Here is a 23,316-nt window from a genome sequence, read left to right as displayed (position 1 = left end):
AGAACTCCTAATGCTACACAAATGAACAGAGAGCTGTCTTAGGAATGTAAAAATGCATTTACAGTAGGGAGGAAATTATCCAACTTGTTAAAGAAATTCTGCAATACTGGAAAACATTAAATAGAGCAGAGTTTAATTTTTATTCAAATATTCATATGATAATTGGTGCAGGAATTTGTAACATTTGGAGTGAATTGTTTTCTAATGGAGATTTAATTAAAGGGTAATTCATATTGACAACATTTTTATATAGTTTTTGGGTTTGAATTTGCTGTTCTAGGAAGCCTTGGCAATTTCAGTGACTGAGGTTCACACATGTGCCGTGTATGATGTTCTACTTGGTTCTGTTCTCTGCTTCAACACTGTCTCTTGAGTTGGGTGCTCCTATATCACATTACTTCACTCAAAATGGTTAAATAGCAAAGTGCTACCAAATTAAAAACTATCCAATATAAATGCAGTTTGTAATTTTTTCTTCTTTTTTAAATGCTGCAAGGTATGTTCTGTGGGTCATACATATTTTTAGTTGTAAAATTAATTTAGAATTAATTAGAAATTTAGATTTCTGTATGCCCCTGCTTCTCTTCCAAAAAATATAGGTTTTGATTAAGTTGTCCAGTATCACTTGATTTCCCAAGTAATTTCTTTGTATGAGCTAATTTCAACACAGGTAAAGGTGGAGACAGAGCCCCAGCCCAGCCAGGGCCTCTTTTCGCTGCAGTTGCTTGATTTTATTAAACCTGCACCTGTGCTGTGCTGACTACAATCACTCCTGTGAGCAAGAGAATGCAGCTAAATGTTGTCTTTTGGCAAAACAAAAGAGGTGGCTCTGTGTTAGCGCTAATTTGTAACTCACCTATTCAAGTTTTGTGATGGTTTCAGACTTATTTTTCAGGCTTGTTTTAAAGGTAACCTAACAGTATTATGGATACCATTACGGCTACTGTATTTGCTTCCATGGAAAATTCCAGAGATCCATCATAATCTCCCTACTGCATTTTGCCTTCTAATGTGTATTTCTTTCCCATTAATGCAGGGAATTCTCAAAGACGAAAACGACATTAACATGCTCGGAGAAGATTTCAGGCTGGCTTACCAGCAGAGAAGAGGTAATGAACTTTCAGATCAGAGGTGAACCTTCCCCCAGCTCAGCTCCTGCGTGACCACTAGGTGGCAGCTGATTCCCAGTGAAAACTTCCATTTGCTGTTAACAGTGAGCAATTTCTTTTTAATAGCATTAAAAGTCTTCATTTTAGGACCGAAGTTCTAAACTGATGCACAGTTAGTTTTGTATAAGTGTGTGCTGCACTTGCATTTTTCACCAATAAACTGTTCTGGAGTTCTCAATTATTTTCAGTCATGTAGCAATGTTAGAAATGTTTTCTTCAGCAACGCAGCAGAAACCTAAGCTAGCATGTGCATTCCAGTCTGGACTACAGGATTCTCCTAATGCACTAGTTCTGAGGTAATGGGAAGATGTGCCTTTACCGTCATTACACTACTACAATCCTCATCCAAATGTACTGTGTCTCATCTCCACAGGGTAGGTGTGAGGTACTTCACTGGTAGGATTTAAGCAGAAATGTTGTTCCATTCTGAGCACCTGTGAATATGTCATTGCTCCTGACTGTATCCCAGAGCAGCAGCTGATAGCCAGGAAAAGGTTTAGTATTTTCACCTTGATGGAAGGAACAGCTTTACACAGTACAGCTCTATGGGACTGTGGAGTCTGGACAAGGAGGGGCAAGTCTCTTGTATGGTTATGCTAGCCAGGGGCTAAGATGTAATGGCTAAAACAAGTTATGATCATTTCTATAAAAGAGCTCTTGGTGCTTAAATTAGATGCCAGACCAGCTAGCTTTGAGGGGAGATCTGTTACAGAGAACAGACAAGGCCAATTTTCCAACCACGTGTTTTAAAAAGCACATGACATTTCCTTCTCAACTGGATCACTGGTTAATTTATTTCTGTTGCAACAAGGAATTTTCTGAGACTAAATCCTGACTTCTTTGGTCTGAATATTACCATAGGTAAGGTACAATTTTAAATGCTAAAACAGAGCAAACTGATACCAAAGTCCACTTGTTGGAATATTCCTTGCATAGTCTGTGCTTCTCTGGTCATTACAGAATGGACAATTTGGCCTGACAATGAAGTAAAAATCTGTATTTCATATGACATTACAACACAAGCTATCAGGCTCACAAAGTTAAGCAATTTAAACGTAAGCAAAATCAACAAAATCAATTCAGTGGGATATATAGTTATTACCTATTAACAAGGACTCTATATGAGTCTCAAAATAATGTACCATCTGACTCGTCTTTCAAACAGAAGTTATTTAATAGGATCAATAATTTCCCCACTCAAGGGCTTTCATGAATTCCTCTTCAGTAAAAGAAAGCATCTTGGCAGCTTCAATGTGCATCTAAAAAGAAGAAAAAAAATTTAAGAGCAGAAGGTAAGATAGTGTGAATGACTGATCCAAAATTCTGGATAACTGGGATACTTTATGGGTTTTAATAAAGCACAGAAGCTCCTGAAAATCTGACAACTCTAGTGACTTCTGAAGAACACATGTAAGAAAACTGGTCCATGTTCTTTCAAGCTGATCAATATACAATTTAACATTAGTGCTATTACAAAGCAAATCATCCTACTCTTGATACTTAATGTCTTTGGGGAATTTTTTCCTTCTATCATTCTTCAGGCTGTTTGCTCAATGCATCTGAACCTGCCACACAAATACTACACAAATAGCCAAAATCAGGTTTTCCTAATTCATTCAACAAAAGGCCTGTTTGAAGCAGACTTGAAGTCCTTCCACTGATTATGAATATTGAGCCCATGTGAGTTTCAGCTGCCCTTCCCCAGTTCCTTCTGCCAGAAGCTGCAAGGGGCAGAGTTAGTCTCAGTCTCTTCCACCTTCCTCCAGTCACAGTCTCTTCAGAAAGGAAAACTCACAGCATCCTTCTTCTGTAACACTTTTTGTAAGAAAGGTAAGTGGTTTCCTCTCCCATCTGCAGTTCTGATACAGCATTTGTAATTGTTTAAGAGTGTATTTAATGCAGTTTGGGACATTTGAGACCATGGGTTTGGTTCCCAGTCAAACAGAAATGCTGCTCTGTGACACCCATTTCAGTGAATTCATGTTCCAGAGGACAATGAGCTACCTCATCTATGAGAGCATATTTTGAGTGAATGCTGTGAAGTTTTCATTCTCAAAATAAACTTGCAGAGCTAGAAGGGCTAGCCAAAGGCTAAGCTAGCACTGCTGCTGTCATATGAATCCCCAGGATCTCTTCTGCATCCTGTTACTGCCAGAAAAAATTCTCTTGCACTGGAAATGCATAAGCAGTCCTGCCTTCTCTTATTCCACTTACCTGTCCTCCTTTGCCCTGCATTGGGGAGATACTCCAGATTCAAAGGTGCAATTTCATATAGCAATTCCCAGTCCTTAGGGTAAGTGTGTGTATTTTGTTCTCTGAAGTTGCCACTTCACACAGAACTATTCTTCCTCTAGGGGCTTAACAGCTTCAAAAGTGTTTACTAAATGTCTGGGGATCACTGAGTACTCAAAGAATAAATAAAATGTTCTATTTTCTTATCTCTAGGGCTGGCCCTTCTTAAAGGGGGGGTCTGCTTAACAGGCCAGCATACATTGCTTGTTTTAGCTGTCTTACAGCTTTGGTTTGAGAGTGCAAGAAGTGCATTGACTGCATCCCAAAATGAATCCCACGAGATTCAGCAGAGTCAGCAATTGGGAGGTGACCTACTCTGTGGTGTTAAGGTCCTGTCCAGACAGCTGTGCAGCCCATAGCTCTCCATGTCTCATGCAGCCTCAGAAGGAAAACTGATACAAATGACTGCACACATCCCAAGGATTTTAAGTGAAAGGTGTGATGGAACTAGTAAGTGGAAAATTGTTCGATTTCAGCAATATCTTTGGTATACAGTCCTCTCACTTTAATTTCCTTCCATGTAAACTCACAGGATTACTTTACTGGACAACAGACACATTTAGCTAGAGGCTGTTAACTGAAATGCACCCATACTCTGCTCCTTACCTTTTGTCTCTTCAAAATATCAATTAACTTTAACTGCTTTTTAAAACCTGTAATTAGCTCTCCTTTTTGTTTCTGCAGTTTCTTGTTTTCTGTTTTTAATTCTTCAATCATTTTGAGTTCTTGGTTAGCTACATCCTACCAAGGGAAGAAAAGGAGAAATGTATTAATTATGAAAGTGGTTCTTTAACTAATGAAACCTGGCATTACATAAGAAAATGACAAACGGTAGCCACACATGACACTCCTGAAAAGAAACGGGATTAATTAAAATACTCCCACATCAAACCTTAAAAGAGAAAAGAAAATCTTGGCATTAAGAGCCGTGGTTTGCCTGTGTATGTATTAGGTGTATATGTGTACTTCTCCCTCTTTCTAAATATCTTATTTTCACACAAATGAGGAAAATCAGAAAGGCTTAACTTCATTCTGTACATTTTTTCCTCCTGCAAAGGTTGCAGTAGTGTCATCTAAGATAACTTATCGAGGCCTTTTGTGACTTCCTCCAAGTTAATTTTGGGTCTGCTTGTGAGAGAAACAACCCTTCCAAAGTCAATCAAGCTTTTTGTCTCATTCTAGCATTACTGAGTGATTACAGACTGAAAACTGTTTTCCTAAGCCATTGTACCTTGTTGCTTTGCATCAGTTTATTCAGCTCCACTTTATACTTTTCCACTTCTTCCAGGGCCCTGTTTAAACGAACCTCTGTTGCACTCTGAGTAGCTGCAGTCTGCTTTTGGGCACGCTTTAAATTCTCCAATTCCTATGTAAGAAGCAAAGGACAAAAACAATAAAAACAAACATCATGGGTAATGGTGTTTTAATGAATCCTGTATCGACAACACATTTACAACAATGCTCACCCTTGACAGCTGAAGAATCTGTGGACTTCTTTGGCCTGCAGATACTGTCTCAAAGACAATTCTACCATTAACACATCCCCTTTTCCTCTGAAATCTTGAAAAAGGAACTTTCTCATCTTTAATAGTTTTAAACTTCTCTTGGAATAATTGTGAAGCTGATCATGTAAGAACACAGGACTGACTGAAAAACCTTGTGTGGTCAGTCAGAAAAAGAGGGGAAAAAAATATCACTACGTCCACCCTGTGGCAGATTTTGGAATGGTGGCTCATCTTCCCAGTTGCTTCTTCCCACCTGTTCCTTTTACCTCTTTACCCCAGAGATAACCATATGCAATTACCACTAATAAGTTAAAGCAGCCTACTGAAGATGGCTGAGGGTAGTAAGTATTTCATCTGGCAGAAAATAGTTCATCGAGTGTTATGGCACCAATCAAAAGAGTTGTCTCTTGACTCTGCTGACAGTATTTCATAGTGCTGTAAGTGGGGAAATGAGAGAAAGAGACCAAGTTGAGGAACAGAATATTGAGACTAAAGATCAGGGAATATAGATAACAGACAAAGTTAAAGAAATAATTCTGGCAGAAAGAGCACATCTTGTGTTCTATGAAAAAGAAATAGACTTTTTCTTTAAAGTATTAAATTTTTAGTAACAGACACAGAAAGATTCTTTCAACCAAATCAAGGTACAGAGGGAGCTTATTGATAATAAGGCAGCCCTCAGACTGCCTCATTTCTGAGTAATTGTTCTATTTTCTCAATTCTACACCTGCTCTGTGGTGGTTACTTAAGACTTCCACATCCTTTATCCAAGAAATACATACCAATTGACCTCTTTTTCTTGTATCAAGATGATGGAGCTGTGAATAAAGACAACCAAATCTTTCATGCTATGTATTTTATTCTGCATTAATATGAAAAGCTTTGGCATATAGTCTCTCAAGCATTTAATGACCAAAAAAAGTAGTCTATATGCAATGCAAATTACTTATCAGCTAATCAGATCATTTAATGAAAGAATTCTAAGAATTCTTTTAGGGATTTTTGACAATTATTGTCACACATAATACCTTATCAAGGATTTTTCTGCAAGTCATCCAGTGAGTATGTATTGTTAAATATATTTGACTCCAAGTTTTTTATCTTAAAAATGCCTGAAATAAGTGTTTTATTCAGTAACTAGGCAAGGTTTCTGCCAGTTCTTCAATACTTTAAGTCAAAGCTGGATTAGTTTTCTCATATAATGTTTCTCTAAAAGGGGGGAGATAAACTACTATGTTTTAAAATTGCATCCCGTTTCAGTTCCTGGATTTTCCCCACTGTTCTGACATGGCTGAGGCACTTGAGTATCAGCAGGGGCTGTGATGGCCCATGAGAAACCCTCACCAGGCCTTCTGTCCTCCCAGCAGCAGCATACACAGCACTTGTAGCTTTAGGGAGCTCCCCAAAAAACATATGAGACAGCAAGCCTGTCTTCACTTCAAGGCAAGTGATAAACCCTTGCACAAAGGCTTAAAAATAATAGAACAACTTTGGTGCTCCCCTCACCACTATCTAACATTAGACCCAGGCTGAACAAGTGAGAGAGAACAGAGAGGAAGGAATGCTCTTGTAGACCAGTGGTGAAAAAGAGATGGGAGAGGTGACAGCATTATTATATCAACTAGACAGAAAAAAAATTGGAATGCTAGAAATAAAAGGATGGAAGTTTCTGGGAGCATCAGAATTCAGCTGCCTTAGGTGGGTGCAGCAGCAGAAAAGTTTACAGAGACCAAACACCAAAAGAATGAAATCTAAAATTAACAAAGTAGTTACCATGTTTCAGGTAAATTGTGAAAAGCCGGTGAGAATCTTTGCCTAGGCACATACAAAAAGTACCTGGAAGATTAATGAAGTTACTGTTGATAATATAAGGAAGTTTAGGGATGCAGGTATCATAGCCTTTTTCTACCATCATCTACATGGCAACAACAGAAAAAGTAATAGAAGCCCCAAAATCAGAGGTAAATTTGTGCTCTCTCAGCCATACAGAAAACCTTTTCTAGATTGAAAGCATGAGTCTTGAGAGTTTAGCAGCACAGTAGCACCAATTCACACCTGTGTTCACAGGAAATTGCTTTTAAATATGTCTAGAATTGATCTACATTACATTAATTAAATAGTGTTGAATAATACTTTATACCTAAAAAGTAGAACAGTTTTCAGACTCCTAAACCCACAGGAGATTTAAGCAGTTACGGCAAAATTATTTTTACATGCATGGTTTTTGCAGTTAGCTAATTTCTTACAGCAGAAAAAACATGTAAAATAACTTCTGAATTAGCAGAGAACCTTTCATTACATATACTTGCTTTTTTTCCAGTTTTAGTACTTTGAAGAATTACCAGCATTTTTCATTATCGTGACTGACTGGTAACCTGACAAATTCTAGAAAACACAACCTTGTGAGGAATAATTGAAGCAATTGAGGGTGGTAAATCCAAAGCAAAGACCAGTGAGGGAAGTGACCATGTTCTGGATATGGTACCTGTACAGAGGAAGTGAATAAACTTTTTCATCCCATTTCCTAAGTACTTTCTGACTGTGACTGTGTGCAAGGAAATGGTGGAAACTGCCCATCCAGAAGGCTTTAAGGTTAAACAGATTAAACAAATTTATGCCCAGGATGGTCTGAATACAATTTGCTCTGTCTTGCCTTAAGAGAAGGGACTAAGTGACTGTAAATCTCTAGGCCCTGTTTACTGTGAGATTACTAAACACTAGTACAGAATATTTTTTCTGACAGAATCCCAATCAGTGTAAGGGAACTTAAAACCTCTACATAAAAAGAACACAAATACCGTGTTAGTTTTAAAATGCCAGAACGACACAACATTAAGATACAAGCATGCCCACACAAATCCATAGTATGATTTCACAGAAGTATAACGAGAATTTGTTAGGCTGAGTAGTTCTGTTTCCCCCAAATTTTTAACTGAAACATTAACCTGGTTTTATCACATGTACTACACAATACTATATGTATTACACGGTTTCCAAGTCAACCTCTCTGGCTCTGAGTAATTAAAGAAAAACACATGCTGCCCTTAAGATTAAGTTCCAAACAAACAAAGCTGTGTCTGCAGCCATCTGCTGCACCAGGCAAGGCACCACTGTGTGTGTGGGACAGCAAGAGCCACCATCACTTGCATTCTTCCACACTGGAGTGCCTGCTTGTCTACAGTCCAAAGACATCCCTTCGTCTACCTGCAGAAGATACTAATATAAACTGCAGGTGCTTTTTAAAACAATGTGCATTAGGTTCTGCAGTTTACAATAGAATTTACAGAAGCAATTTTTAAAAAATTGTCATTAAAACTTAAGAAATGGAATTTCCTTGTATTTCTCAGGATTCCTTTTTAAATTTGACAGTAGTTTCTGAGAAAAGGTAGCTTTGTCTCTTGTGGGTCTTTTACATAGGAATTTAATTTTAAAACACAGAAATATATGATTGTAGAAGCAGAAGAAAAGCAGTTAGCAAAATATATTATTTCTTCCTTCAAAAAAATTATTAGGCCATTTGAAAAAATTTATAAACCTATTAGGAGACATTGAAACACTAACTAGATCACTGGATATGGCTCTATCAATCCATCAGGGAACAGAGGGTAATTCTGAAGTGGGTTTTTTCCCTTTTTTGAGATAAGTAAGACTAATATCTGCAATACCTTTTCTAGTGCAGTGACCTCTTGTTGTAACCTTTCAGTTTTTTTGTTTGCTTCTTGTGACAACGTTTTGTACTTCTCAATCTGAGACTGCTGCAGACTGATTGTTCGTTGCAGTCTTGTGTTTTCTTCTTCAGTATCTTTAAGCCGAGTTTCTAAATTCTGATTTTCATCATCCTGTATGACAGTAATTAGAAAAAAAACCAACTAAACTATTGCAAGGAAGCAGGAGAGTAATGCAGTAATAATGTCTTGTAAATAAAAGGCAGTAAGAATATATGTGCTGCAGATCTAGAAATAGCAACAAGTAAGACTAAGAAAACAAAACACCATTTTACCAAAATAATAATTGAAAAACCAGTAACACTTTTCTCATTTAATTTTCTGCAGTCTTTTACTTGAAACTCTCTTGTAGCAGTATGTAAAACATTTCTCATAGCTCAAAGGTTTTGAAAGTAATTAAAATGTTATAGGATAATATGGGTAACAGTGACACGTAGATATTTTGTGACATTTTTGTGAGAATAGCTAAATGCACACATTAGGAAAAATTATGGGAAAAAGAAGAGAATATAATTACTGATAAACCAATCCATTATATTTTAGGATATTATGTGGTTTTGACTTAAAAGCAAGCTAATGATCCAGGATACATCAAGTATTCAAATTTAAGATTCTCTTAACATGAAGTGAATCCTGTATTAGATTCATGACCTACTGGCAATTACATCCCACATTAAGCATTATAATTCAAGGCATTTTTCTTTTATAACCTTTCAAACTTCGTAAGTGAATACTAATGTAGATTATTTCAGAAACACATTATGCCCTGCTTTTCTTTAAGAAAAAGAAACCAAGGCACGTAGAGAAATTTTCTGTAAGGAATTTTCTGTGTAAAAAGTCTCTCTCTGCTGTTCTCTCAGCCCCCTGGAATCCAAGCTTCCCACCTGGGAAATCTGTGTGCTTCATCCTAAGCTTCACATGACTCCATGCACCTCAGAAACTCCCACTTCTTCATATTTAAACAGAGTTACTGCTTCCTTATAACAATTGGGACTGTGAATTGGAACCAAACCCAGAATCTATCTCAAGGCTTTGTCAAAATGAAATTTTTGTGACCTTCTGAATGTAATAAAGTTATTTTCACACCAGAGGAACTAGAACCTAGAATGATACATTTACATGCAAAATGCTAAGGGAGCAGGACAAGAATAAGTACAAGGTTGTCTTCTGTCATCTGCTACAGTAACTGAATTCTGCAGAGGTTTCAGCATTGAATGATGAAGTTCAATAGCTACTGACAAAATTATAATTGATTTGAAAATGAAAATGTTTTTCAAATCTAACAACCTTCTTCTGGTAACAGCATAAAAGTACTGAAAAGCAGAAGCACCTGTGTTGATGAAAATAAAATACAGATATAAAATATCCAAATCTAATTACTTCTAAAGATTTTCTTCACATACTTATCTCAAAAATCTCTTTTAATATCATCCTGCTCCCTAATGCTAAATTAAAAGCTTGTAAGAAAATATATATGTGTTTTGCTATATGTTCTTAATATCATCATCACATCTGGGCCTGGGGAATAGGTGGAAAAAAGCATTCTGAAGTTAAGAGACTACAACTAAAAATAATCCAGTTATGTAAAATGGAAAGTTAGTTCAAAAACCTTGCTTAATTACAAATACATGAATAAGAAGTGATCTCTCTGGCAGACAGATATGAACTACTTAAGGTTTTACCAGTTCAAGAGCTGTTTGAGCATCACTTTAAAATATACTGCCAGACAGTGCAGATCATCCAACTCACTTGAGCATTCTAACAGTGAAATATCAGTGTAGCTTCACAATGCCTTAAGTTCAGACTGATCTGCCCAAATATGTAATTCCAAACATTGTCCTCTGCATTGAATGTACCCTTGAGAACACAGAAAGTCTAATATCTGTTTTGATTATAATATTCCACTTAAAATGGAAGTTCTTTCCACACTTTGATCCACTGATGACACCAAAAGCACCTGAATGTATTTCTTTCTCTTCCATTTCTCATTCTACCCCTAAGCATCCATCTCATCCCAGCACCTGGCTCTGGGCACCACTTGCCTTCCCTCTGTACACCAAAATCTGTATTTCACAGCTACTGTTTCTTCCTCCTTTTTCTCAGGCTCTGCTGTCCTTCCCAGCAGTGATGGTTTGGGACTTTGTAGCACCACAGTGCTCCTACAGCTGAGGCATGTCTTCATTCCCAGTGGTTCTTTTCTGCCTCATACTCTTTTCCATTAAACGCACTTTGCAAGCGTTTAGCCCAAGATCACAACTTATACAGGAATTACAATCCCTTACTCTATATTTGTAGGGTATTTTTAAAAAATAGAGCATTAACTCTTAAAACTTGAAAAGGAGATGTTGAGAGAATTCTGTTTTATGACTATTTGTTAAAGAGGAACCTACTCAATTTCTATAGATAAAAAAAAATTAATCTCTTACCTTTTTTCTGCATTCAAACACTACATTTGCCAGGTCTTCCTGTGTTACACGTAACTTTGCCTTAAGAAATCTAATTTGAGCTTCTGTGAACATAAAAGGTTACATTTCATATGTATAGTCATTAAAGTACATTTAATGTACTTTTACATTTAATAAACACCCATATAAAGTACTCATCATTCAATGCAAAAAAATTATGCAAGAATTCACTTTCATCTTCTTGTATTTAGAAACACATTATATTGTTTATAATTACTGAAGAAAAATAGGGAAATAAAACTCAGGTTTCTAAAAAAATGTTGCAGGTCTCTCATTCTTAGGCAAAGCTTTGTATACATTTTTTCCTTTTAATGACTGAACTTGACATCTTTAAAATGTAAAAGATTCATAACTCTCAAAATTGAAACTTACTGAAAACTTGCATCATACCATGCTGTACATGACAGCACTTCTTCAGCCTGAAGTTAAGAAAATGATATTGTAGGGCATGTCTACATTGCAATCCAGCTGCAGCTGCAACTTCTGTAGTTACAGCTAACATAATTGTCAACTGTGCACGACAAGGAATTCAATGCAGAATTGCATTCAATGCAGAATTGTCAACTGTGCACGACAAGGAATTCAATCTCTCCTAATAGGTAAATACCATATGCACTTTTTTTAAAGTACTGCTAACATTCTTCAATTAATAGTTTAAAATTAAATCCATTTAATCAGATGTTTTTTCCAAACAAAATACTTTCTTGCTCTTGGACAGCTAAGAAATGGACTGGCATGACAAAAAAAAGCTGTCTGTCCTTTTACTTCCTGTTCCCCAGATCATTCACAAGGAACTTCCCCTGAACTTTCACAGGCATAAGGCACAGAAACAGTCAGAGGATCAAGTTGACTAGTACAGGAATAATCATTATTCACAGTAGTTACAAGAGGAAAAGAGTAAAATGGAGGAGGAGTATCAGGATCTATGAGGGGAGGGATGGATGGGTACATGTGTCCATTTGCTGTAACAGGAATTCTTTTCATTTCACCTGCCCTCCCTCATCAATTGCAGCTTAAGCTCTAACTCTACAGTGGCCAATAATAAGCAGGATTTAGGAAAACACCATGAAAAAAATAAGATACAGACTGACTTTTATTCCTCCTGTTATATCCCTGCTAGCTTCTGGTAACTAGTGGCTATCAAGATGGAGACCATAATGAAACCTTTATGTTTAATCCCCTTTCAGGTACTTCTATACTATTAAGTTGTTTGATTTTCCTCATAAAACATATTGTAGTTTGGCATTTACAATAGCCTGTGGCAATGAGCTGGCTAATTAAATTATGCATTATGTGAAAGAGAAGCACTTTGTATAGCTTACTTTAAATCCAATTTAATGTGGCATTTACTGGTGTTTGCATTAGAGAAAGACAGCTTTCCCTTTACCATTACTGTTTGCATTACAGATCTTTCATATTGCCTTTAATTGTTTTGTTTTCAAACTGAAGATTCAAATTCAAGCTGTTCTACACTTCTAATTGCACTGTACACTCTGAACTGAATCTCTGCTAGTTCTACATCCAGGATTTGAGATGGGGTGTGCAGAACTCTGTGCCATACTCAAGACAGGGTAGCATCAATTATATAATAACATAATGGTAACAGCACAATATTCTGTTTTATCTTCTGAAGGGTTTCTAAAACTTAACTTGCCTTTTCCATTGTGAACAGGCAATAATATTATGCTTTTGGAAACTGTTTAGTTATCACTAATTAAGGTAAATCCAGCTCAGTAGTAGGTGTTACTGGAGTTGTGTAGTAGGTGGGATTGGATAGCTGTGTTTTGTCAGTGTTACTCTGCACTCTTTTATACAGAATATAAACTTGGGCTCCATCGCCTAACTCAGTATTTTGAGATTTTTTTTCAATACTTCAGGATCAGTTTTAACTCCCTAAAATGTTGTTTCATAGACAGATTTCTTTACCAGCTATCATTCAGCTCTCATGAACAATGTAAGGTCCATAACAGATTCTTCTAGGGCTATAGCACTACCTGTAAAAACTGGTTCTTTTTACCATTTTGTTTCCTCTTTTACTCAGTTATTAGTCCACAGACAACTGCTGTCTTATTCAGCTGTGTGTCATTAAGAGCACTTACTAGTAAAACTTGTGAAAATTCAAGTGCACAACTACAACCAGATCAGTCTTGGGAGGTGCCTGTGATCTGAATAATTTGAATTCTGACAAGGGGTAAAGATAATTAAACAATTAGCTTCCTAACTGGTCAATTTTAATCACCTGATGAGGCTGATAAGAGGGAGTATCACTTCATAGAATCGTCTTAGATAATAAAGTAACCAATGATTTAGGGACTGGTAAACAAGAAAAGGATACCTGAGAGACTCTGATAGCCTATAAGAAAGAACAGATGTATTGAATTCTTGAGATAAGCTGAATATTAACATGAAGTTCAACAATGTATTCAGATATTTTATGCATATGTGTGAGGGTATATTAGATAAAAATACAGCCTCATGTTCAGCCTTCTCCATGTCTGTGGGCTTCTATCATTGCTGGTTATTGCAGAGTTAAATTGCAACCCACAAAACCAGTCCTAGACTAAAATAATGTCTAAGCTACTGTCTTGGCAGAAAAATGGCTGCACTGTGGTAATCTGTGATCATGAAATCCAGGGAACCCAATTCCTGGAAGAGTGCTGCAAGAAGCTCATGGAAAGAACAGTGCTGTAGAACTTTACCAGCACATTGGCCTAAACAGGTGGGCACAGGCACACAGGCCTAAGGAATCCCTTACTGGAGATTCCCACCTAGGGATGAGCCCTCTCTCTAACAGGGCCTGCTTAATACCTGTGTCTGCATCCCTATGAACACCCTAACTGTTCTGGGAGTCTGACACTGCTGCAATGCTCTGCAATAGCTTATTTACCATATTAAGGAGGCAGAGTGTTCTGAACAGATAGTATCAAATTTAAAATCCAAAAATCAATCCAGAAGATTTTTATTTCATCACTGAAGTTACAGAAACAATCCTCAATACTCTAATACATGCCTTTGATCCCTGATTACAAGGCACCAGTAATAACTCTTCTTGAGTTGCCTTGAATTCATTTGGTATAAGTTTCCAATGCAAGCCAAAGCAATTTCTTTTGGTTCAGGGAAAAAACCATAAAAAAAGTTATCTGAGGATCTGTTTAGGGAGACTTGGTAACAGAAGATGTGCACAGAATTGCATGAGGTTAGAAACCAAGCTATTTCTATGTTGGCATGCTTGTTGACATCAAGCTGTTAGATTAAAAGAAGAGGGCACAGGCACTTGGTGCTACTGCGGCAAAGCTCTGACTTTATGCTCACTTCAGCATTGTAAGGCACTACACAAACTCACTTTTATCACACCAGAGCCAAAAAGACAGATGTGCGTCATGCCTTTAGCCTTGCTGGCAAATGCTGCAATCCCTTTCCTGTTCTGTTTCTAGGACAGACATAAACACACCATTTGGAGTGGGAAAATATCTACAGGATTCTAATTCAAGCACTGTAGCTGAAACATTACCTCGTTTTAGCCACTTGCTAAGATCCACAGCACAGGTCTGAGGAAGGGCTTTTGCCTCTAAAATCAGAGTCTGTGCAAAGACTGAAGCTCATCTTTTTGGAAAAACAAGCTTAGCATCGTGTACTTCTGTTTCCTCAGTGCAATGAATCAAACTTATACAATACACTTAACACATGTAACCATCCATATACCTCCCAACGAAGGTGGAAAAGAAGATAAAAAAAAATCACTTTTCCACATAATCATTAATATGTGACCTGATCTTCCTCTAGGACTATGTGAAGAGGAAAACCTTCTTTCCCTTTTTGTTTAACTCAAAGGCTTTAGAATCTTCCCTGTAATTTTTACAGAAACTCCTTTTGTCTCTCCCCAGCAAAACCCATTTCTAAGAGTCATGAAGCAAGAATAAAGGTACTAACCATGGAAGGAAACTTACCTGCTCCCATTTCATTTCCAGCCCTTGGCATAATATCATCATCTTGACAGTCTGGTAAGACTCCTTTCTTTAGTTTTTCTTCAACTTTGCTTATTGTTTTTGTTAAAGAAAAACCTATGCAATCTTCCAGTACTGCAACACCATCAGGACTTTGTACTTCCATGTTTCTTATTTTTGAACTAAAAAAATGAAAACCCTAGATTTTAAATTTATAATACATTGTATTTTTATAAAATGTTTTCTGGTATTTTCTGTTTTTAATAGTGTACAGTAATTTACCTAATGCAATTTCATTACCTGCATTCATACGAAAGGTGCAATGGCAATTTCTCATTTTCTTTCTGTAAGATACCTTTGCCATATTCCACATAAATAATTACAGGATTTTACACACTATAATGTAGAAGGGAGACAAACCACTAACATTTTCTATGGAGAAGATTCTGACAGGGTCTTCTCAACCAACAAATCCATAACTAAATCAGAGTAAAGCAAAGAAACAGAGGAATGTTCTATTGGCTTTGGCTACTCTCTTTGGTTTAATTTTGGCTCTTCCCACCCCCCACCACATTAACTTGTAGAACTCTGGTCCCCCTGCCTGTACTCCTACCTTACCACAATTTCTACATCTTTATGTCCAGCCAAGGAAACTTCACTGATCCTAGAAGCTGTGTATCATCGTTTTCATAAAACCAAAACCCAGGGCAACACATCACCTACCCTAGGTATCTCCTCAGCTTTCTCTTACAAAAAGGTGATATTAGTTCTCACAGGATCTGAAGCTCCTAAGTTCTTATTCCAATATATTCTCATTCCAGTGCAGCCTCCAAACTCCTTCTAGCTTCCTTCTCCCACAACTCTGGGTTTGCCCCACAGGCTCTGTATCTGCACACTGATAATTTTTGGTGCAAGTAAACGGAGCTAGCCACGTGGTGGAGCTGATTGAGGAGGACCAAAAGTTTGATACATTTATTTGTATAAATACAAAAGAATACACCTATAAAATAACTTGATAGACAAAAATATCTACTAAAATATTTCATGACAAACCAAAAGAGAAGTCTGATATACCTTGAAGTTGTTCTTTTTCCCGTACTTGCAGAGTGTGGTCTATTCTGAGCTGTGGGCACAGAAGGAAATTTCTTCTTGTTTTCTACCTAAAAGTTTTTTCAGAAAGTAGTGGATTATTATTATTAGTTAGGAAATACTTTTTTCTAGTGTCTTTTTTTCCTTCTTCATATATCCATACTCAAGGATAGTTTTCAAAGTATGCTTTTCAAACTTTCAAAATGTCAACTTCTCAATTTTATTTGCACTCATCTTTAGCTTGTAACTTCTATGTCTGTGTGCCTTAACTGTAATACATCCAATAGTCATTGGCCTGTGGGAGTTTATCCACACATGCTTGTAACAAATCTATGCACATGCAAGGCTGTCATCAAGGTATTAATTATGGGACTGTCACCTATCCTTCAAAAATACGGTATTTTATGTATTTTTTTTAATCTTATGAAGTCTTTGTTGAAGGAAAATATAATAACATTTCTGTTACTTTCACCCAAATATTCTTAAAAATTTAGAGTGTTTTCTACTGTACTCTGATACATAACTGCAGATGGTATTTTAGAAGCTTCAGCTCACCTCACAAAAGTTTCAATACCATTGTAATTAGAGACTATTGAGATTGTTCCTAATCTCCTTTTTCCATTGTATTTTCTAAATTCAGTTACTCTACTTGTTTAGTATTACATCTAAAAAACACTAGCACTGCCTTTAGTATTATACAGGTGAGGGAGGGAAGAAAGTGAGAAATTAATTACGTTCTAATATTTTGCACTTGGAATTCTTAGTTGGATGTTCAAAACACAACGTTTCTCTCAATGCTGAAGAGAAAACAGAATACAAAAATTAAACATGATGTAAGTCCACTTAACCACCAGTGGCACTGAGGAGCCCTGTCCCTGCAGCACTGCTTTGGGCATTGCTTCCCTTTGGCTTGCCACCCATGCAAGTCCCCAGTGTAGCCTCAAAACCATGAGTCATTACATTATTGAAATGATGTTTTAAAAGAAATTAATCAAGATAGTTTTGATACCTTAGCATGTGAGTCTGTGAGAGATGAAACTTCGGGACAGGGGGAACATCTGGAGGCCAAAAAAAAAAAAAAAGAAAAAGAAAAAAGGTTTTACTGAACATTTATAATAAACACTTTGCAATTAAAATAAACTCCCCCATCAGAATCGGGAGAATAACATTTCATATGTCTAGAATAAACAATATAGCTAAGATGAGAACATATGCTAAATTCAAGCATAAATTCAGTCTCATTCTCTGTCTGTCCAGTCTACCTCATTTGCTACCCAAATCACCTGGTGAGTCTATGGTATCTAATACAACACTACTTATGTACTAGAATCCTGATCTTGTCTCCTGGAATTCAGGCGACTGGCTTATTAGATCCACGATTCCCTGTACCAGGAGTACTCAGCCAGTCAGCAGAAAGTTACAGCCTCTCCAGGACAATCCATTACCAAAGACTGCCAGCAGCTCACTGGGTTACACACCTACCTGGCACACAAACCCCTGAACTCATACAAAATGAAGATATAACCACTGTACTCCACATCCTACAGGAGGTAGCTCCACCTGTCCTAGCAGGGTCAGACTGACTGCTGTCAAGTCAACAGACAAAGACTATCAGAGGAATATGAGGTGGAGCAATTTATAAAATAAGCCTCATGGAATTTTCTCTGAAATAACTATTATAAATATGGTATCCATTTTACAGATGGGGAATAAAACCAGGAATAAAAAAAAAGCAGCTTCTTGTCTGCTTCTTTGGCTGAAAACTGCTTCTTAGTAAGTGAATTTCAGGTTAAATGATTATTTTTCAAGTCAGTTGAAAATAAGCAGACAGTTTAGCATGCTGTGTACTAATCAGGTCAAATTTCTTGTCATATATATATATATATATATATATAAAAAATACTTTGCTTTCAAAATTGCTTATGTGAGTGTCAATTATTGCAATGAAAGGCGACTTTTTTACTACCCTTTAAAATATTTTACTTCAATTAAAATGCTGGCTTATAAAAGATTTTGAATAAAATTTAAATTTCTGGCTCATCAAGTCACCTAATTTTATTGCCAGGCTGATTTGAGCAAATGTTTACATCTTGCCTTTAAAAATTTCACAGACATTCATCAACAAGAATTATCTCCACAAAGCTCCGTATTTTACTAGTCCAAAAAAAAAAAAAAAACCCAAAAAAAACCAACGCCCCCAAAAAAACCTGGAGAAATCATCTGTGTGTGGCTGGCAACAGACTTCAAGAATAGGATGATTAGTTTTTGTCTATTTACCCTATTTTCCCCAAGCTTCCTCCCCATTGGTTAGCTCTAGGAGCATGCAGAAGGTGAGGATTTGCTGCCACAGAAATAGCAGTTATATGTTATTCTGAAAAATACTAAAATACAACACGCTCTATACTCAAGTAAACAAAGATGTTCTTTCCCTCAATAAGCTAATTTGTTCCTACTGTATCTGTTGTCTTAGGGTCACCTTAAAAAAAAGAGAGAGAAAAAAATCCAAACACGAACAAAGCAAAACAAAACCCTCAACCTCATGCATCGCAAATTCTCCCACTTGTTTAACCCTAAGGGTTCCTTTCTCGTTCTCCATCCACACCTCACTATCCCCGCCCGCTCAGCAGCGCTGTGGCCGCACGGGAGGCGCAATGCCAGTGAACGGCTCTCAGGCTGGCAGCTCCGCACCCCGCGCAGCTCCGCGCCGCAGTGCCCGCGGCAGGCATTGCTTTGTGCCCAGCCGGCCCTGCTGCCCATGCGCGCCGCTGCCGCTGCCTCTGCCCAGCGCGGCCATGGCTGCGGGAAAGGGTAAACAAAGGCTCCGTGCAGTGCGCATCACCGCAGCTGCTCTGGGTATCACTGATTCAGATTGCCCTGCAGAAAATATGCTGCACCAACTCCGACACGACTTCATTTTAAATACAAGCTGGCTTGGCGAGTGATTTAAATATTTGTTGTCTTTTTTTCTGCTTTGCTTACTCATTTGCTTTTTCCTTTCAACCTGTCATTTTTTTCCCTTGATACCACCTCTTTGCTTCGGTTCCTCCCTTTCTTTCCAGTTGCTTTACTGTACACTCTCCTTAAAGGAATCAACAGAAATTTCAGCAAGATATTTCAAAAACATCCCAAGTGCTTCCTTTAAATTTAAGGCCTATCTGCTTGCACAATTTAGAATGAAAATAATTTTTAATTAAATATTAAATACTTGGAACTAATCTAATTGAATGGCCCCAATGTTCACTCATGGATAATCAGTGTGCCTAATTCTTAGCACACATTTCTGATTTTTTTCACTACAGCATGGGATTTCTGATCTTCTCTCACATAAATGTTTACCAGAACACAGACTGTGGTTGTTTTAAGACGTTTTAATTTATGTTGGTAATTCAGAGATCAACTGATATTCCTGACATGCTAATTGCCATTTTTGGGGTGTTTTTTAACTTTTCTAATACTTCAATTTATTTCTAATGTGTACTTTTAAAACCATTAATTCCCTTTGTGGGGCTGAATCCTCTAATCACATTTCTTAATAAAGCAGCCCTAAAACTCAACTCCAGTTTGAAATTCTTAAAAATTTTCTGTCTAACGTTCAAAATCCATCTAACAGAACATAAAACTAAAGTGAGATCCAGTATTTGTTTAAAAAGCATTATACTGATTGATAACACACGTTAAATTACTTGCCCCTCACTCCATCAGCTATGCCTTAAAAGAGCTCAGGAATCATTTTAATTGTAGTAGCAAACTTTTGCTGGTAGTCAGGCTTCTATCAGGGACTGTCACCTTTTTGTCTACTGAAAACCCCTTTCACTTTCAGAAAAACTCCTTAATGTCTTTGCTTTTATTCTACACAAAAGTAACTATTTTATCATCTTTATCAGACTTTCATATGTACTGTTAAAACTGTAGATTAACATTTGAATTATCTTGTAGTCTGTTTCTATATTTTTCTTACCCAGATTAGTGGAATCACAAATTTAGGAACCTACAGATCAGATCCTTGATAAACTGGGTATTAGTCTACCTTAAATTCACCTGTTTCCCATACTATCAATATCCAAACCCTGGAACAACTAAGGAAATAATAATGCCCCTGAAAGACTAAGGGAATCCAGCCATGTCCCCACTGCAGAGCTGAGAGGTTTGAACACACAGGCTGTGTTCATCCAGGCCAAAGGCATGTGGGCCCCAGCACTGTAATGGTATCCACATTCCAGAGGGTGGCAGCTCAATGTTTGCCTGTCTTAGGGTTTTGTGTTTGTTCATCAACATCAGGCATTTCCTGTCCCAGGAACATTTATGCCAAGTTAAATGTGAACCAGTATCTATTCCTTCACTTTGTCAGCTGAACAGTTAAAAACCATCCAGTGCCAAGTGCCTACTGTTTGGTACTGCAAAGAAACCTGTTACCTTACCTTGCTCTTTTACAAAGACCAGTACTACTTAAAATCCTAGATAGAACATTCCAGCAAAATCAAGCCTTCAGTGAAATAACAAGGAACAACACTTGCTTGTATCACTTTTGTTTTTTAAATAATAGGGAAAAATGTAAAATTCCACCAACCCACTATGCAGCAAAGTCAGATAAAACAGGAGCATGATTAGGACACAAGTTAGGGAATACAGGATCAGTGTGAGGTTCCCCACCAATTATGCACAGCAGTTATAAAGCACATACCTCTGTCTGTCATCTTCAGGTGACTTACTCTGTACTGAAGCTGGCTGAGATAGTATCTTCAGTTGGCCTTTCTTCATTAGAAAAAGGAAAAGAAGTAGTTGATTTTGGGGGAATATAATCCATTAGAGATGAATTACACCTATTCGTAAATCACAAATCACAGTAACTACCATGGAAAACAATGGAAACTATAGTCTACTCTGGAAAAGAACTTTTGAAACACAGGAAAAGATGTCTAAAAATGAAAATGCAGTTGCTATTTTGTTGTTAAATGTATATCTGTGCAATCTGGCAGTGCCATGTGGTATATTAAGTGTCCTAAGAATATTTCATCTTCTGCTATATTTAGAGAAGAAAAAAACAGTCATTTTGTTGTTGCTGTTTTCTAAAGGAAAGAGACTAGATGCTATTTTGGCCGTTTCATCTGCTCCTGTTCAAATGCCAAGCATTTAGCCTCAGCTTGTCACTGCTCAAGAGAAGAATATGTTTTCACAGGCCATAAAATTGAAATTTCAACAGTAGGAAAAGTGCATACAAGTTCAGCTTTCCAGAATACTTAGTAATCTGCTTTTTAGGTCTTGTTTATTTGAATAAGTGTATTTAAGATAAGTATTCCTAATACCTACTCCAAACTGTTTTGGGTATAAACCATACCTGCCCCATTCCCTTTTTATTAATTTGTCCAATTTTCATATAAAATCTTGACTCTATCTGGTACACAGCCACACCAATGTTAAATGATAATACAGGCAAGAAACAGAAACTTTCTCTGTTTTGAGAAAGTTTCCTTCTTACTGAGTTTATGTTTTCTATTTATGTTGCTTATTCTTTGTATCTCTTTCAGCTTGAACAATGTAGATCCTATTTCACTAGGAGGTTATTGTAACAGTATCTGGTCTTCAAATATTAATTTTTAGTATTTGAGGCATAAAACCTCCTACAGATACCTTTCTTAAACAACTAAACAAGTTTTTATGTGGTTTTACGTATGTATGTGTACAAATACTGTGTGCATCTGTGTGAACACCTACTTGATGAAATTATATAGAAACTATTTTTGAATGTGTTTTTAGTACAAGTTTACAACTTTGAAAAGCAATTACCTTGCATTTGAAAGCAACATAGTTTTAGTAGTCATGGTCTAAATTTCTTTTGAAGCTCAACCCTGGGTACAAGTGAATCTAGACTAAATTACGAAACAGTCTTCATAACTTACCATTAGTTCTTCAGCCTGACGCACCAGTTTTTCTGTTTTGGCTTCTAATTCTGCATTCAGTCGCCTGAAAAGAGTGTTTGTCACTGAGTTTATGGAAGATTTAAAAGGAATAAATGTGAGCACGACAGTATTATTGCCTGAACTAAGTGAAATTTTAATGATTTCTACAAAGGAATGCTGAATACACTTCAGGGTATTAACAAAGTTATGTTTCAACAATTTCCCATGTTTCGGCCAAATCAATAGTAATAAAACACATATACCCATTAAACAGCAAGGCTGAGACTATAATTGTGAGAGCTGAAGGATGTCCTTGTTTTTGGACATGCAATTTTTTAATACATGTATGTCATTATTTCCTAAAGGTTTTCCATGTTTACCACAGTCCTTACCTTCAGTATACCCAGCAGCAGAGCTTGGGGAAGGAGTCAATTGGTATCATGTAATAAGACTCCATTGGTATCATGTAATTAAAGGTGTGTTGCTATATGGATGTGCAGGTTACAGTGGTGTGGTGTTCTGCATGTTCACATAGAGCTCCAGAGTTGAGACGTGGCTCCCTGTGCCCTCACCATTCACAGGGGCTGAGCATTAACAGCTAACGGCGCCAGGGCTTCCATTTAAACCCTCTGCAGCTTTTAAGCTGTTTTGAACATGCTTAACCTTTTATATAGTCACAATTTTGAACTAAAGTCAGCGTTCGAAGTGCAGAAAAGCCTCATGTCGGGGCCTAGAGCCTGCCCGAGGCGGCGGTGTGCAGCGGCGCTGGGCGCTGTCCCGCGGCCCGGGCAGAGCCATCCCCTCTGCGGGGACCGAGCCGCGGCACTCGGGCACAGGCACCGACTGGGCACGGGCACCGACTGGGCACAGGAACCGACTGAGCGCCCCTCCCGCCGGGCAGGGCCTCCTTACTTGTACTGCTCCTCCTGGGCCAGCCATGCTGCGTTCAGCGCGCCGGGCTCCGGGAACGCTTGGAGGCTGCCGGCCGCTCTCCGCACCTGCGGGGAGGACGCGATAGTGAGCGGGGCGGGCTCGGCACTGCCCCGCTGCCCCGGCTCCGAGCCCAGCCCGAGCCGCCGCCTTACCCCGGGCAGCTCTCCGCCCCGCCGGGCCGCACCGACCGCCGACATTTTGTCCGCGCTGAGGCCGCTGTGGCGTCGCCTTCGCCCGGGCAACCGGCGGCCGCCCGCCCCCGCTCCTTCCCTCCCTCGTTCCCTCTCTCCTCCCCTC

At 37.9% G+C, this 23,316-nt stretch overlaps 2 protein-coding genes across 7 annotated transcripts in view; one reads left to right on the top strand and one right to left on the bottom strand.

Moving 5' to 3' along the window:
* MNS1 (meiosis specific nuclear structural 1) overlaps window positions 1–15,168 on the top strand; it is a 21,041-nt gene extending 5,873 nt beyond the window's left edge. The window contains exons 9-10 of one of the 2 annotated variants that reach the window (XM_085070703.1): window positions 1,037–1,109; window positions 15,041–15,168. In XM_085070703.1, the coding sequence (XP_084926829.1) occupies window positions 1,037–1,109; window positions 15,041–15,150 (183 nt within the window). In that variant the 3' untranslated portion in view covers window positions 15,151–15,168. Of the gene's footprint in view, window positions 1–1,036; window positions 1,351–15,040 lie in introns of those variants that run through there. The other variant, XM_085070704.1, reaches the window with a different exon arrangement.
* On the bottom strand, window positions 2,145–23,316 carry TEX9 (testis expressed 9). 5 transcript variants are annotated; one of them, XM_085070705.1, is made up of 12 exons: window positions 23,172–23,316; window positions 22,999–23,084; window positions 22,087–22,150; window positions 20,871–20,941; window positions 17,199–17,247; window positions 16,175–16,260; window positions 15,104–15,282; window positions 11,118–11,200; window positions 8,632–8,805; window positions 4,693–4,827; window positions 4,068–4,202; window positions 2,145–2,428 (listed from the first exon to the last, which is right to left on the bottom strand). In XM_085070705.1, the coding sequence occupies exons 1-12, from the start codon at window positions 23,214–23,216 to the stop codon at window positions 2,351–2,353; spliced, it is 1,185 nt and encodes a 394-aa protein (XP_084926831.1). In that variant the 5' UTR covers window positions 23,217–23,316; the 3' UTR covers window positions 2,145–2,350. The 5 variants fall into 5 exon arrangements, with proteins under 5 accessions (XP_084926831.1, XP_084926832.1, XP_084926836.1 ...); XM_085070706.1 differs by having other exon boundaries at window positions 23,208–23,231; XM_085070710.1 differs by lacking the exons at window positions 22,999–23,084; window positions 23,172–23,316 and adding an exon at window positions 22,479–22,902.

Source organism: Lichenostomus cassidix, chromosome 10 (assembly GCF_008360975.1).
Source record: "Lichenostomus cassidix isolate B80296 chromosome 10, HeHo_3.0, whole genome shotgun sequence".
NCBI classification, from domain to species: Eukaryota; Metazoa; Chordata; class Aves; order Passeriformes; family Meliphagidae; genus Lichenostomus; species Lichenostomus cassidix.
Note: the sequence above shows the minus strand (reverse complement) of the source record. Positions and strands in the feature narration are given on the sequence as shown.

Coding starts and splice junctions, on each gene's coding strand:
- TEX9 (XM_085070705.1), bottom strand. CDS start 23,216: ATGTCGGCGGTCGGTGCGGCCCGGCGGGGCGGAGAGCTGCCCGGG. Junction 23,085..23,171: donor GGGGCGGAGAGCTGCCCGGG/GTAAGGCGGCGG, acceptor TCCTCCCCGCAG/GTGCGGAGAGCGGCCGGCAG. Junction 11,201..15,103: donor TGGAAATGAAATGGGAGCAG/GTAAGTTTCCTT, acceptor TTATGTTCACAG/AAGCTCAAATTAGATTTCTT.